Source organism: Myotis yumanensis, unplaced genomic scaffold (genome assembly GCF_028538775.1).
Source record: "Myotis yumanensis isolate MYYU_CA2020_CCGP unplaced genomic scaffold, mMyoYum1.0.hap1 SCAF_1, whole genome shotgun sequence".
NCBI classification, from domain to species: Eukaryota; Metazoa; Chordata; class Mammalia; order Chiroptera; family Vespertilionidae; genus Myotis; species Myotis yumanensis.
This window is the reverse complement of record NW_027223752.1, coordinates 15,438,600-15,455,865: the sequence shown is the minus strand read 5'-3', so window position 1 is coordinate 15,455,865 and position 17,266 is coordinate 15,438,600. Positions and strand designations below refer to the sequence as shown.

At 43.0% G+C, this 17,266-nt stretch overlaps 1 protein-coding gene across 1 annotated transcript in view; it reads left to right on the top strand.

The window, feature by feature from the left end:
- LOC139010207 (protein unc-79 homolog) overlaps positions 1-17,266 on the top strand; it is a 224,189-nt gene that overhangs the window by 152,707 nt on the left and 54,216 nt on the right. The window contains 7 exon segments of the mRNA XM_070414385.1: positions 727-876; positions 1,474-1,997; positions 1,999-2,692; positions 5,991-6,098; positions 9,590-9,706; positions 12,287-12,370; positions 15,829-15,931. Of these exon segments, the coding sequence (XP_070270486.1) occupies positions 727-876; positions 1,474-1,997; positions 1,999-2,692; positions 5,991-6,098; positions 9,590-9,706; positions 12,287-12,370; positions 15,829-15,931 (1,780 nt within the window).

The window sequence follows — 17,266 nt, the reverse complement described above, 5'->3', positions numbered from 1 at the left end:
GGCTGATGAGCCAAAGATTCTTCCTGGGAGTCACTATAGTTGCACATGACAAACTCCTCAGAGAAGAGTCTTTACTAGGGGGAAATGTTTCTTTCTGTTTTCTTTTTCCTTTGTTTACTCTTTCAGCCCATAATCATTTGTGGAGCTTTTAAGACGGCCAGTGGCTTTTCTAAGCTTTTTCTGTGTGTTGTGTGTGTCATTACCAAATGTAGAGTACAGTATTTTGCATTCACAAAGTATAAGGTGCATGTACTGTTAGGCTGTGTCTATGCCAGTTCTCAAATCCCAAGAAGGCATATATTTTTGGAAAGAGTGAGAACCACTCATTTTGCTTAATTTTCTTTTGCTAAATTAGCCTGAAAATTCACCCAAGGCAGGGAGGTGAAGCAGTATCCCAGACTCCTGACACCTATGTGCTATCTGGTTTTCAGTGCATTGGGAAAGCTTCTGCATGAGGCTCTATTGGAACATTGAAATGTCTCTCTTGAAAATGCTGCCAATTTGTCACCTGGGAAATGAGGGGCAACCTTGTATAACAGGTTGCTCTGTTCAACATATGGATGATTTGATGCCTGGATGAAATACAAGCCATGGCTAGACGTGGGCTGGCGTAGAAACCACCCCAGACTTGGCTCTATGTAATGTTTTCATTGGAATGCTTGTGTAGACACAGCCTAAGAGAGAATAACCTCTTAAGTGTAATTTTGACTTTCTCTCCCCAATTAGAAGAAGATAGTGTTTTTGATGAATCTGATATTCATGATACACCTACTGGACCCTGCAATAAAGAGTCTCAAACTTTTTTTGCAAGATTGAAAAGGATAGGCGGCAGCAAAATGGTGAAATATCAGCCGGTTGAGATGAATGTACAGAGAAGTATGAATTTTTTCCTCTTAGTAATTTTATGCAGAAATGTTGTACTCTACTGTTTGTTTGGGGTAAAACCTTAATTTTATTATGTTACTACACATTTTAATACCGTTGATTTTATATATATGTATGCATAAACAGTATATATATATATATATACACACACACATTTATATATATATGTGAATTGACAGATACCTCATTAACGTCATGACTGTGCTAGAGGGCCATTGCTTGATTTGATTTTTTGCAAAACGTTTGTTTCTCTTCCACACAATTTGAATACAGTTTCCTAGATCAGCCTCAGCCAAAGCGATCCCCTCTCCTGTACAAATGAGCAGAGCTGAGGGATTTTTCTGAAGCCTGATTTTGGAAATATAAATCTTAAACTGCCATTGTGGGTTCTCTCATTCCAAGGGTTTCTGGTTTTTGAAATTAGATTGAACCTTACAAAAACTTGGTCAGAAAGTCAGTTTTGCCTTCTGGTGGAGCTGGGATTGTGATGACGATTTATGCCAATTGTATGCCCATGTATGAGGGGGGAAAAGAAACAATGGTGAAGTCTCCCCATAAAATAGTACTAGCTTTTTCTGTTTCAATCAGGTGAAATAGAGCTGGCTGAATATAGAGAAACGGGTGCATTACAAGACAGCATTCTCCACTGTGTGAGAGAAGAAAGCATTCAGAAAAAAAAGCTGCGCTCTTTAAAACAAAAATCTCTTGATATAGGGAACGCAGACTCCCTGTTGTTTACATTAGATGAGCACCGTAGGAAGTCCTGCATAGACCGGTGTGACGTAGATAAGCCCCCTGCCCAGGCTGCTTACGTCACGCACAAACAGCACGACCACGGACGGTCCCGACAGAATTCTGCTACCAGGCGGAGCAATCCTGAAGTCCCCGAGAACCCCGCCGTGGGAGGTTTTCAGGAAAGGCGGAGGCCCGTGATCCCAGAGGTCAGGTTGAACTGCATGGAGACGTTTGAGGTCAAAGTTGATTCGCCAAGAAAGCCTGCTCCTAAGGAGGACTTAGATCTGATCGATCTGTCCTCCGATTCAGCTTCTGGGCCTGAGAAGCAGTCTATGCACTCCACCTCTGACAGCGACTCCCTCGTGTTTGAACCGCTGCCCCCCTCTCCGAATAGTAGAGAGTGACGAAGAGGAGACGGTGGGCCAGGGAAATGATGGTGCTGCTGGCAAAAATGCTGCCTCCTCGCCCTCCATCCCCAGCCGCCCCCCGGCCCTCAGCCTGAGCACAGCTCCTCTTGTGCAAGTAAGTGTGGAGGACTGTTCCCAAGGCTTTTCCTCCAAGGACTCAGGAACTAATCAGCCAGCAGGGGACAAGGACTTCCGTTTCATAGCTCTGGAAGACCCCACCGCCTCTGAAGACTTAGCGAGGCCGGGGGAGCTGCAAGAGCTTTCGGGGGGCAGCCCGCTCACGCTGAAACAAAAACGAGACCTCCTTCAGAAGTCATCTGCTCTCCCCGCCTTGTCACTGGACGAGACCCTGGAGCCTGGCATCGAAGAAGAGACGCCGGGTGGGCTGATGCCAAGCTCAGGGGCAAAAACTGTCCTCCTCAAAGTCCCTGAGGATGCTGAGAGTCCAATGGAGAGTGAGAAGCCCGACACCAGCGCTGAATCCGATACCGAACAGAATCCCGAGGGGAAGGTCGAAGAGGAGGGAGCCGAGGAGTCGGAATTTAAGATTCAGATCGTTCCCAGGCAGAGGAAGCAGAGGAAGATTGCAGTCAGTGCCATCCAGAGAGAGTACCTGGACATCTCCTTCAACGTTCTGGACAAACTGGGAGAACAGAAGGATCCAGGTGAGCTCCTGCCTCTTCTTCTTCCAGCCTTGCATTCAAGTTTGTGCATCTTACTGGTTAGGTTCTTGGCTTTGACTGTGCATACATTTTTACTCTTTTTTAAAAAAAGTATTTTTATTGATTTCAGAGAGGAAGGGAGAGGGAGAGAGAGATAGAAACATCAATGATGAGAGAGAATCATTGATTCGCTGCCTCCTGCACGCCCCCCACTGGGGATCGAGCCTGCAACCCAGGCATGTGCCCTGACAGGGAATCAAACCGTGACTTCCTGGTTCATAGGTCGGCGCTCAACCACTGAGCCACACCAGCCGGGCATAAATTCTTAACCTTATATGGTCAGGGAGTGACATTATAATTGTTTCATAATCACTCCAGATCCTTCCTGCCCGGCTGAAGTGTTGGATTCAGATGTGGTTTTATTGGCTCCATAAATGTTCCCGTATCTGTTGTTTCTAAACTCTCCAGGCAATTCTTGACCATCCTTGGCAATCAGAGGCAATGCTTAATTCATATCAAGATACTCCAAACATCATTTTAGTCTTCCTCAATCAGCAAAAGCCATTAATGTGAACTCTTTTTGCCCCCCCCCCCCCCCCCCCCCCCCCGTACTTTAGTGAGCTGTGATATAGTCCAAAAGGAGGAACAAATACGAAGGGCTAACATAAAGCAAAAAGTGCTTAGAATAATGAAGAATTGACTGTATACTCATTTAGGGCCTTCAGTTGATTATATATTTTGAACAATATCAGCAATCTGGTGGACATTGTGTCCCCTCAAGAACAACAACAACAAAAAAGTCCAGTTATCACCGAGACCCTAATCCGTGGACACCACTTGGTGGTGAAGTTGTCACAGCACAGGGATTTCCTGCCTCAGGGGCCATTTCTTGTGTTTCCTTGGAAACACCGTTTCTAAGAAAGATAACTTGCAAAAGTGGCAAGCAGGTAGCCCGGCTAAAACATAGTCTGCTGTGGTATTGCTGTGCTACTGATCGGCCGCTTCCTCATGTTCCAACTCAGATCTTTTAAAAAAAGGAATGGAATTGGTCAGGGCTGATTATCTTATTAAATTCCTAGGCTCTAGAGCAGCGATTCTCAACCTGTGGGTCTCGACCCCTTTGGAGGTCGAACGACTCTTTCACAGGGGTCACCTAAGACCATCGGAAAACATGTATATAATTACATATTGTTTTCATGATTAATCATGAAATTGGGGGTCACCACAACATGAGGAACTGTATTAAAGGGTCGCGGCATTAGGAAGGTTGAGAACCACTGCTCTAGAGCATTGAGAACTGGCAGAGAGCTCAGAGACCTCGCTTTCTGTGAGAGGGCCCTGCCCCTCCCCCCCCCACCCCCCCGCCCCCGCGCCCACCAGAAGGTGATGGGCCTTGCTGCGGGTCACACAGCCAGGTGGTGGCAATGCCGGGCCTAGTCCCTTGATTCTAGTCCTGCTTCTCCCACTGCTCCATACACAAGCCACTCCTTTGAGGACGGGCTCAGCTCTTTTGTTTGCCCGGGTATTTCCTGAGGTTTCTGACTGTTCTCTACCTCATAGGACAGAGCTGTGTACCTCAAAGGTACTCTGTGAAAATTGGTTGAGTGAACGTTAGGGTATTTGAAAAAGGGCATGCTCCAGCCAGGCAGGGGAAGGGAAAGACCCTGGTACTAACCAGAAAGTTTCCGATGGTTTCTAGGGAAACTGGAGTAGCTTTTTATTGTTGGGAGTCAGGAAAGTTTCTGCATGTAGATGGAGGACAGCATTGCCTAGAAGCTGTAGAGGTCTACAGGGTGGGTATATCGGAGACTATAGAAGGTCTGTGGGGTGGGCGTGTATGATATATAGGTTGCAGGTATGTTGTGTGTGTATGTGTGTTGCTTTCTCTATTCATCCTTATGTTAGATTGTTCCCCGGGATACTAAGGAGAAAGTTGGTTTTATATTAATATACTTGTTCCTAGAATAAGAAGGAAGTATCTGACAATTACAATAATGTCTTTAAACATATTATAATGTATATTGTACAGTCATATAATTTTATATCTGTAGTGTCCCACCTCCCACAGACGTACAGATCTCCTCGCCTTCCTTGCTGGGTGTTGGATGGAGACCCACGCTCTCACCTAGGATCTATTTTACTTTTATTTCTGACAGTTTTGCAAGTTTGGTGGTCATCCAGCAACAGAATAGCATCTGCTTGCTTAAGTTGTATATATTATGGTGTTTTGCTCTGTGGCAAGAAGAAAGGATTGAGCATAGGAAAAGGATGAGACAGAGGCATGACTAAGCTTAAGGACTCGAGGCCATTTAGGGTGGCATCCCTGACCTGCAGCACAGAGTCACGAAAGCACATAGTGGCAACTCCGAGGTGCTCTCTGTGTCCGATAGTTAGTGCTGCTTCCGGTGGCAGGGAGGTTTGTAAGAAATTTTAGGAGGCTTGCTACAATAAACTATTAAACTTTTCAAACGGTTTTAAAAGATAATCTTTAGTTAGAATAATGTGGAGTACCTTTTCCCCATTAGATTACTAAGAAAATACCATATACAGAAAATATTTCACCTTGGATACATTTGTCAAATAGAAGAAGCAAACAACACAGTCTGTTTCTTGCTCAACTAATAAAATATAAAATCTGAGTTAATATTATTTCATGTTCAATCCAGTCTCTGCCCCTACATTACATATGGTTTAGCAAAGTTACAGACAAGTAAATAGGAAATTACATGATAGTGTTTTAGGTTAGGGAGAGATTAAGGACAGGGTACTCTGGAATTACATAAGAGTGTTGCCTGAGCCAGTTTTTTGTTTGTTTGTATTTGGGGGGTGGGGGAGGGGTCTCAAAAAACATCCTGGAGGAGGAGTTTTCTGTGTAAATTGAGATGTAAATGATGAATAGGAAAATGCCAGATAAAGGTGGAGTGGTGGAATGATATAGATGGAATGAACTGTAAGCGAGTTTAGGTGTTAGATGAGAAGAAATTCAGTCTGGAAGGTGAAGAGACCTGCTCAAGGACGGGCAGTGTGAGCATGTGAGGCTTAGTTTTGTCCCTGTGCTGTCGTTGATCTCCGAGAGGCCTAGCTACAGATGCAGAGTGTAATACGAAAGCAGTTCTCTATGAAACTTTGAATGTAATTCCACTAAAGTAATTAGTAGGGTCAGAAAGTATATAACAGTATATAATGGGTATATAAGTAGAATGAGTGTATTAGGCAAGAGGGGAAAGTATACAGAAAAGGTTCTATATAGAATTTGTTTTTAATCAGTGTCCTGAGTTTTAAATACTATTTATGCTTGCAGATCCCTCTACTAAAGGACTTTCTACGTTGGAAATGCCACGAGAATCCTCGTCCGCCCCTACCTTAGAAGCAGGTGTGCCAGAAACAAGCAGCCATTCCTCGATATCAAGTAAGATTTCTTCTGCATTGATTTTGGAACATTATCTGCTACATTATTTTCAATTTTCACACACTTGGTTTTCTTTTTTTAATGTTGTGTTAGCTTCCTAGGTGACAATATGCTGTATGTTCTCAGAGACCCTGAGGCACGGGCTCACCTTTGTCAACATCTCAAGTGTTTGATAAATCTGTATGGTTACTGATGGACCAAGAATTCTCATTTGTTAAGGAATAATCACTGAATTTCATCATTCAATAAAATAATAATTGCATATTACAAGCCTAACATAAAACATGGAACGGGTTTTGGGACAAGTGGAAAGCATTATTCATGGCGGAATTTTACAGGGAACATTTTAGTTTGAATTCCCTCCATCATTAACCAAGTTTTATCTGGGTTATCATAAAATAGATGTATTGGATATCTCATGCTCCCAACATCATGGTGGAATCAAGTCCTTTAGACCAGGAAATAAAAATGGCCTGGAAATTTTACAAGATCTATAAGAGGCAACTATTTGGAAACTGCCTTCAGTTGATGGGTCCTAGATTTTGTCATGAGGAGCTTGAGTTCCGCTGAGGTGAGGGTAAGGGTGTCCACCTGGCTCAGTGGAGGCAAGTAAGAGACTTTAGATAGGAAATTGTCTGCAGGAATCAGATGCAAATAGGTGCAAGTTCTGCAAACTCTGGTCCCGTGTGCTGGTATCGTCTGTGTTCTATGTGGACACTGTCTGAGGAGCTGGTTAATTTTCATCTGACGCTCTTGAAATGAGGATGATTCTGAAAAACCAGATAACGATCTTAACTTAGATGCTGGACTGGTAGTACGGAACCACATCATCATCTTCATCGTTCATTCATTCATGCTTTCATTCATTCAGCAACTAGTTATTAAGGGTCGGCTGGGTGCAGGCACTGTGCTTGGCACTGGGGATCAGATGTGAATACATAGACATCCCTTCTCCTCAAGGAGTTCATGGTCATATTAGTGATAAGAGCAGCACTGATGTACATCTATCATGTGCCAGACACTGTGCCGAGTGGTTTACACACATTGTGGTCTTATTCAGGCCTTACATTAGCATTGCATGGCAGAAGTTATTGACCACATTTTATAGATTAAGAAACAGGTTCAGAGAGGCTAAATGACTTGTCTGAAGTCACACAGCTAGTAAGTGGTAGAGACAGGAATTGGTGCCAGGTCTGTTTGACTTTTCAAGCTCATGCTCTTCTTAGTATACCGTGCTGCCTTAGAATAATTCACAATCAGTTATAATAGAGGTGATAGGAACTCTAAGAAAGAGTTTCCAAGTGCCTGTTATTTTCCCTTTTGGTAGCAAAGAAGAATGTTTAGTTCTGAATCTAGTTGTTCTTTTTTTTAATCACAAAAAATCTATTTGATAACCTGATAAAATGCCCATTTTAAAAAATCTATTTTTATTGATTTCAGAGAGGAAGGAAGAGGGAGAGAGAGATAGAAACAACAATGATGAGAATCATTCATCAGCTGCCTCCTGCACACCCCTACTGGGGATCGAGCCCACAACCTGGGCATGTGCCCTGACTGGGAGTAGAACTGTGACTCCTGCTTCAATGCTCAACCACTGAGCCACAACGTTTAGGCTAAAATTCCCATTTTTACTAAAATCATGAAAGTGTATTTTCTCCTCCTGATTTTCATGAGCCATATGAAGAAAAAAAAAAAGGTAGTGTATTTAGTTAGAATTCCAAGTTGGGTATACTTTGAGATAGGATGACTAAGTCAGTTTGAATTCAGTGCTAGTTAAATGTATCATAAAATAAATGTAGCCAATGTATCATAATCCCCATTCATGACTGAATCAAGTCCCTTCAGATTTAGCATAGCGCATCCTTAGATTTCCGCCTTCCTCCTTCTCTTCACTAAAAGCGTGTATTCGATGGTTCTTGCTGATATGTTCTTGGAGGCATAATGCCAGGGGTCTTACACGCTGAGCTAACTATTAAGGATTTTTATTCTTAGGGAATTCTGTTGTCTTTAAAAACAGGGAATTGGAGAAATTATTCAATCATTAGAGTTTTTACATCTTTTTTTTTGCTGCTAATTTTTAAATTTCTCAAATCTTCTAAAAGAGCTTCACTTTTGAATTTTAAAGAGGCTGTACTTTTCAAGTGAGTCATAAAGTTGTAAGTTTTACCAACCAACCAGAAGAATCAGAGATTTTTCATATTAGTTCGAATCGTCATTTCCATGAATTCAGTTAAGCTGGATTCCAAGACACAAGAATTCCCATCACACCCCTCTCTTTTCTTCAGTTTATTAGCTGATTATTTTGTAGCTAAGCATGCCATGACCACCATGAATCAAACAGCATGCTAATTACATGAAAAGCAATATTGTGATTGCTTTCACATCACACCAGGCTGCTGCCTTGGTACCATGATTGAGAAACCTGCCTATGACCATACAGTCATCCCAGTTGCTACCATCCCCTCCTGGGTCATGACGTGCAGAGCTTCAGTTTCTGAAATTGTCCTTATAAGAGGGTGAGTGGCCACAAGTTCTCACACATCCCGGTGTTTGGGATCCTGTAGAGAAAGCACATCGGTGGTGCGCTGCCTTTCTCGCTGGGCGGGGCCGGGAGGGGTGGGGTTGCTGGGGAGGGATCAGAGGACCCTGGCAGGCAGCTTTCTCGTTGGCAGTCTCCTGGCAGAGGTGCTTTTCCTGTTTCTTTCTGGTTTGGAAATGCTTATAACTTGACATTTCATTGGTGGCATATTTGTCAGTGCCCAATTGCAGGATAAAAATGTTACCGCAGCTTTCTGACACAAAGATGTTAGCTAACCTGATAAAGACATGTGCTAGAATATACTTGCGGAACACTATCTGAGCCACACTTCTCAAATAGTAGGCTCATACGCAGATTGAAAACAGCATTGACTTCGGAGTCAACATGCTTTGGTTTTACGACCACCGTATTTACTGGTTGGTTCCAAGTAACATAATCTCATCAGCTTCAATTTCTTTTTAAGAATTGGGGTTGATATGTGTCATCCTACTCTAAAATATACCTGTGTGTACACACACACACACACACACACACGCACGCACGCGCGCACACGCCATGGGGACGTCAGGAGATACAACGGAAACGGAAACTATATGTGCACAAGCTCCATTAAAGAAAGTTGAACTATGAATTCAAAGTGAAATTATCTGTCTTAAATACTTTTTGGAACAAGGCAGATATATAAATAAAAAGTTAATGACAAAAATCATGTTGTTGGACTAAATATGTACAGGACACAGACAGTGCCTGTAGGCGCTGTGTTTTTCTCTGCCGAGTGGAGAAAGGCGCCTGGAATAGCGTGGTGCTTTAGTTTTTCATTTGGATAGGAGCATACAGTTTACCAAACAGTGACGAATAGCCGATGAAGACTCAATTATCTGGATGTGTAGAGCCTTTGCGTGCCATGCGGATTTATCCCCCTAGTAATCATCTCCTAATTTCCTTCATATAGCTCAGTATAGGCAGATGAAAAGGGGATCCCTGGGAGCTCTGACAATGAGCCAGTTAATGAAGCGACAGCTGGAACATCAGTCTAGCGCCCCCCATAACATCAGCAACTGGGACACTGGTGGGTCAAGCTTTTTCTTCTTGTTTTACCTCTCAGATGAGCTAATGCCACTTTCCCTGGGTCCCTTCTGCTCCCTTGTTAAGGAATAGATGTTCTCTTGTGCTCTGTGGTTCAAATAATTTTTTAAAACCCTTAAAGTAATTAATAAGTCTGCTTAAACTTTCCAAGCACTCTAGAGCCACCTGTTCTCCCATCTGGGTTGATCCAACTCTTTTTTTCCCCTCTAAGACCCAGATTCCAGATATTAGGTTATCTATCTGGGAGTTTAATGATGTAAATGCATAAAGGAAGGAATGGCGCTATGATTTCATGATGTGAATTAAAAGTACAAAACGAAATACCAGATCACCAATATTCTTGGTTTTATAAATTGTAAAGTACCCAAATAAGGGACTGTTAATAGTAATAATAATAATAGCCAGTGTCAGCCTAGTGACATCATGATCTGCCAGTAGGTTTGGGAATGTGAGCTGTGTGTCTGAGTCAGCAGGGCACCAGGTTGCAGCCACACACCCTCATGCTCATACGATGGAAATGCATCTAACCTCAATGTTAAAGTAAGAACTGACTGCCGTGACATGTCTGGTTTACACATGATCCCTCTGCATTTTCTACACTTTATTACCATGTTTTTCTGCACATGTACCACTTTCTCAAGCCAGTACTTACGGCCTCAATCCTGTTCTTTTGAGTGCCTGCTTTTCTTCTTTTTAATTAAATGGGTCATTTGGGTTACAAAATTACACATGTGAAAGCACTTTGCAATATGCATGCACCAGGAAAATATCAGGATTTGTCACTCTGACCTGGGGGCCAACACTTGGATCGGGCTAATTTAGTATCTTGGCTAGTACTTTCTAGCTACAGTTATATGCAATTATTTTAATATCCTTCCTTAAGACCAGGAACTATAATTTCCACAGGCCCAAAATCTTGAGATAGTGTTATTTTTTCAAAACCATAATAGTTACATAATTTCAACTTATTTCCCCCCAGTCTTCAAAATAAAGAAAGAAAGAAAGAAAGAAAGAAAGAAAGAAAGAAAAAGAGAGCTGGTCTAGATGACTGAATCCTACACACTATACTCAATCCTACATTTAGCAGATAGTTTCAGTTCTCCTAGCCTTTATAAGGGTTGTTAACATTTTGCAGGTTTAGTGTTTTATCTTTCATTTACTGATAGGTGGTAGTGAGTAATGAAATGCCCCAAAGCCGACAGGCAAGGAGACCAGGAGGAAGACATTGGATAGCCAGTCTCGAGAGTTTGGGCGAGGTCTTCTGTCCACACCAAGAGGACTTTGTTGCTCTCTTTACTGAGATGAAGCTGTGTAAGGAACTGAGAATGAAAGCTTTTGTTTGGTTAGTTCTTTAGTAATTAAATGTCCAGCTTTTGTTCGGTTGACCTGTGGGCTCCAGAGAGTAGTTCACCATTGTACTGTTTTCTATAGCTAGTAGCTCAGCCTAAGCTAACCATTTTAGATTCTGACTACAATGACAACCCAGTTTGTTTGACTCAGTAGAGATAAAAAGGCAAATAGAGCTCAATTTCCAATCTAATTTTTAATCTAAAAAAAATCTGCATGATGCCAAATAACCCATTTAACTGAATTTTTCACTTTTCAAGCAAACTTCCGCCTTGTTCATGTCACTCTGGTGTCTCAGTTAATACTCACTATTTCCATGCTGTCTGAATTTCTTTCACCCGGGTTTCCCTGGGCTGGCTTTCCATCCTCCAAGTTGGTTCTCTGGTCACCAAGTCCAACTAGAGCTTTAATCACAACATTCTTGTTTTTGTTCATGCCATAAAAAGTTCTCCCCAAATCCAAGGTCAGAGGAAAGTCGATGAACGTGTAGTTCAGTGTTAGGAGGCATAGTACGTCATACCACATACATTGATTCAGTGGCTCACTAGCCTGCAAAAGAACAGATCTAGTCATGTAGACACACCGAGAAAGACAGCCTAAAGCATGATCGAGTCCCCTCAGCATGCACTGCTCGCTCACAAAGTACCTGTCTCCTCCATCCACGTATAGCTGGCTTACTTCTTTGCTTCATCTTTCACATGAAACCAATGTTCCTGAAGCACCGCTCCCCCATTTCCGCCCCTGCCCCCTTATTCCTGTTCCTCAGTCCTCACATGCCTGTCATTTCCTTGCTACCAGTTCCACATGTTTTCTGTATGATCATTCTGACCATTACCCCAAATGATCACTTATGTATTTATTGATTCGCATAAAACATTTCTTTATGGCTGTGACGTTAGCCTTTTATTTTTTCATTTCATATCAAGAGAGATGGGATTTGAGCTCTTTTTGGGGTGATAGTGGTGGAATCTGGACTATTTTTGGATGGTTTTAGATGCTCTGCTGCTATTAATTGCATTTCATAGACCTGAAGGGCAGATTTGTAGTGAAACGCCAAACAGCCCTGCCCTAAAAAGTAGGATGTTTCTTGTAAATGTTAATAATCAACTATAACCATGACTGAAAACATGGCCCCAAGAGATCTGGTTAAATTCTCTGGATTGTGAATTGTGCTCAGTTGACCACATTGAGACTGGGATGCTCTATTTGTCCACAGAACAGATACAGCCGGGGAAACGCCAATGTAACGTGCCAATGTGCCTAAACCCTGACCTGGAGGGACAGCCACTGAGAATGAGAGGTGAGTGGAGTCACAGAATCTCAGGCTGTGAGAACTAAAGAAACTGTATCTGTCAATCACTGAGTCACCCAGCGGGTGCGGAAATCTCGTTTGGCAGCTCTGTGAAGGGGCTCCCACCTTTGCTCAAACACCTCCAGGGAGCGGGAATGTATGACGTCTCTGAACATGACCAACAGGAAGTTCTTCCTCAGAGAGACTTTCCAACCCTCGGGACCACGCAAAACAAGTCTGGTCTCCCTCAGTAGTCACCTGTTGCTTATTCCTCAGTCTGTCCTGGAACACACATCCCTGGGTCCTTCGTATCCCTCCCGATATGTGTCAGTTTTCCATATCACCCTGAGTCTGCTTCTCTGGGCATGGTCCAGCTTCTCTGTGTTCCCGCCAGGATGTCGAGGTCACTTCTTTTCAGCCTCTGCAATGGCACAGAGTGCGCTCTTGACATTGTGCTGCTCCTAGGAGCAAGCGGAGAATGAGTCTGTGCTAAGTTCATCAGGACGTGTATTTTCAAAATTCATCTCATGGCTAGTTAATCATTACTTTTGTTCTTTTTTTAATTTGGAAAGCAGGTTAGCCTATCATTTGTAAAAAGTAAAAATGAATCATGACCACATCTCTTAGCTAGCCGCTTAGATCAGGCAGACCTGCTATTCACTCTTATTTTCCCTAGGGATGAGGGGATATTTATCTCCAGATGTTGCTAACATTTGTATGGCGCTGAGTAGCAGTTATAGTCTCCGTATCGGATGAGAGTAGACTCTTCTCATTTAAGGGCTTAGGAAAAGCTTTTAGAAGCAGAAATCAGGGTGGTCGAGCAAACTCTGGTCCTTGTCCGTGACCTAGTGGCACAGTTAGCAGCACACACTAGTGGCACAGTTAGCAGCACACATGGAGTGAGGTGATGAGAGCAAAGACGGCGAGGCTCTTTCACGGTAGATGAAGAGTCCATTGATGCAGTGTGGGGACTGAGTGTGCATGCGTGCTTGCTTTACCAGTGGTTCTCAACCTTCCTGACGCCACGATCCTTTAATACAGTTCCTCATGTTGTGGTGACCCCCAATTTCATTGTTACAAATTGAACATAATTAAAGCAGAGTGACTCAACACAAAACAATATGTAATTATGTATGTGTTTTCTGATGGTCTTAGGCGACCCCTGTGAAAGGGTCGTTCGACCACCAAGGGGGTCTCGACCCACAGGTTGAGAACCGCTGCTTTAGACAGACCAATCCTTTATGCTTTCTCTTATCTCCCAGGTTCACAATCTCCAGCTTGGAAGTTGGGCTTTGGAGGAGGTCCCCTCTTTATTCTAAAGTTTCTAAGAACCTTCTATTTCTGTTCCTAGTTCTGTATGGCATGCATGCTGAGTATTTAGTAGGGGAACCATAGGTGGTGGCACCAGAAGTGTTGCCAACAACGGGGGATCATGAGACTGCCTCTAATATTGCAGACTTAGTGGTGACTCAGCTATAATGAAAGGTAGCTGAGGCCTATGGCTTCCTTTTGCATTTCCCGCCTTCTCTTGGCACATTGCTCTTTGCTCTCACATCACTAGCTAATGTTGCCCTATGGGAACCATTGCCCGTAACTTAACCGATATGCTTTTATAGGTGACTGCCAGGAATATCGCATCACACATTCTGCGTTGTCCTTTGAAAAAACAACTTCACGCTACTATTGTCAAAAATATCTGTTCGTGGTGTTTGTACTGGATAATAAATCAGTTAAAACCACCCAAATGATTTTGATTCCCTCCCTTTTCTTGACTTGAATTGTGATTTCTGCATAATAACAACAGGCAGTGATCTTCTCAAAGCCTTGACTCAGGCTTTTAAAATAATCAATTCCTTATGTTTCTGGTGAGACTGTGCATATATCACCATATATCTAATGGGCTGAATTTGTCCATGTTTAGCACAGGCATTTTGGAATCTGGTAGACATGGTCTGTCAATGTGAAAAGTATGTGGAGTGTTGGGTTTAAACTTCCACATTTTGGTTTCATGCTCTTTACCACTTACTAATCAATCTTGTCTTCTTTTATCTTGGCCCACTTCTTGCCTTTTCTACTCTTAATCAATTTACACTAATGCTGATAATAAATACTGTTGCTTCCATTCCAAACTACATCTTTAAGAAAACAACTGGAGATCTTTGTTATTGATACACTTGGGTGCACTTAGGAAAGAGCAGCATCTCAGAAACGGCTGATAAATAAGCGGTAAAATTTGGATTTCCACTTGGGTTCTTTAAATGTAACATAAAGGTATTTTCAGATCCTTTCCTTGGCCTTTTGGGTCTGTAGATCTCGGGCTTCTGAGCAGCACATTTGGAGCCTTTGATCAGGCGAGGGAGCCTGGCCAGCCTGGCAGCATTGTGCCTCTTCAAAGTCTTCCATACCGTTTTCTCCCTCAGATTGACGCACACTGCCTGCCCGCTTGGCTGGGTTTCTAAAATTTTTATGTCAGTTCCTTTGGAAACCAGTTCTCTGCATCATCATCTTTCCCCGATTAAGGAAAGATCATACAGCTATGTTTTGTTTTTCAGCACCACGTTGCCAGTTCCTTGATGAAAAACAGATTCTTTCATAGCCGTTGGGTTTTCTCACCTCCTCTCCTGCTTGGAGAACTCAGAGCCTCGGGTTGTTCCGTAGAGCAGAGCATGACTCTGGACCGTCACTCTGGGATTCTTGGAGTGCCTCGTTTCCACGCTCCCGGAAACGGGCCCCGCACTGCTGGCTTTCTTGACGGAGAACAGTCTCCTACTCCAGATGTACTCATCACTAGACCATATTGCCAAGATTCCTGCCTCAGATTTCTCTGACGGCATCAGAACCCCAAATTTTAAACTGTGTAGTATTGATTGGCTGAAGACACTGGCTGATTCTTTCCAAACACTTGATATTTCATTTTTAAATGTTTCAGTTTGAAAAATGAAGTCTTTTGCTTTGGGGCTTATCATATTAATTTCCAAAGTAAAAAACATCCGGATATTTCTCAGCTCAAACATCTCCTCTTACTTAGGGGTGTGGAGTTCTGGGGTCTTATTCCTTTCCCAAAGTCACAGCATTTTAGTGTTAGTACATATTTGTGATTTTAGAAACACTATTGTAAGGGCAGCTCCCATTTATGCCTAGCAAATAAGGCCATAACTCATTTAGGGGAGTCTTGAGTAGATTTCCCCCCTTTTTCATCTTGGTCCTAGTACCCTTATTGGCACCTGCACTTTTTTCTAATTTTTTCAAGGTCAAGAAGCAAAGAGAGAGATAGGAGTCTGGCTCTTAAAGCCACATGAGCAGAAACAAATCTCAATCTGGAATTCATTTTACTCTTGAGGGGTTTGGCTGTCCACGCCACTTCCCTGTGAATGTGATCTTCGGAGGATTTATAAGAGGAGAACGGGGCTTTTCCTGGCCCCACAAAACAGATGTTTACTCACCATTTGTCTCTGCTGCTTGCCCAGGGGCCACTAAGTCCAGCCTGCTGTCGGCACCCAGCATCGTCAGCATGTTCGTGCCAGCACCTGAGGAATTCACAGATGAGCAGCCGACGGTGATGACTGACAAGTAAGCGCACACAGTCACTTCCTTCACGGTGTTTGCAGAATTTGAGAGTTTGCTCCCTGTGATTATGAGAAAGCATCAGAGGAGGCGTACTATAATTTGTTCTTCAAGTGACTGTAGCCATAAGTGTTGGTATGCATTTATTATTCTAGAAACACGGCAGCATATGAGCAGGTAGCGTCCTCTTATGCAGAGTCATTTTAAAAAACTTGGACGAATGCAGATAATATCCACTTACCAATGATTCCAACAATAATTTCACACAAATAAAACCCCTCAAGCAGAAGCTTCAAATTGCTATTTTGGGATAAGTTGGAGATTTGATCCTTATTCCCATTCTACCAGCAGGATCTGTTCTCTGAATCTCAAACTGGTTATGTCCTGGCTTGTCAGCCTTCAATGTCCCCAGCTTTCTTATAGGATAAACTCCAAATGCCTTCACTTCCGAAAGGCCCATTTGATTGTGAAGGTATGGCCTTGCCACTCCTCGCCAGGAACTCTTTGTCAAGCCCCCTCATCGTCCCTGAGCATGCCTGGTGTGTGCTCTCCTCTGTGATTTCATTGGTGCCCTTCTCTTTGTATTATCTCTGCCTGGTGAACTCCTATTCATGCTTCAAAACCTAGTTTAAGGTGGATTCCCTGATTCCATAAGGCAGAATAAGTCATGCCATTCTCTAAGTTTCCATAGTATTTGATGTATCTATCTATTTTACCACTTATCACGGGGTATTTTAATTGTTTAGTCGTTAGCACATACATGTTTTGTCATATATTGTGAGTTCCCTAGGGTCTGAGACACTTTCTTTTTGTGTGTGTTAATCCTCACCAGAGGACATTTTTCCCCATTGGTTTTTAGAGAGAGTGGAAAGGAGGGAGGGAGAGGGAGAGAGAGAAAGAAAGAGAAAAAGAAACACTTATGTAAGAGAGACACATCCTTTGGTTGCCTCCCACATATACCTCGACCGGGGCCGGGGATTGAACCTGCAACCCAGGTACATGCCTTGACTGGGAATCGAACCTGAGACCCTTTGGTTTATGGGCTGATGCTCTAACCACTGAACAACACTGGCCAATGCATGACTGGGTCACTGTCTTCTGTATTTTATTCGCTAAGTTCCCTAGACATTGCCTGGCACATAAATGCTTATTCAGGGTTTTAGGTTTGGAGAGATCTCATTGGAACAAGGAGACTTCCTGGTAAAAGTGACCCAAGTAACAAATGGGGTAGGCTTGTGACAGAAGGAGAGGAAGGTGGGGTGGAAGGGGCTGGTGCAAAGATCCATGTCGCTGGCCCCAGCTGACGGGCATCACTGAAGAGGAATGGCGCCTGTGTTGAAC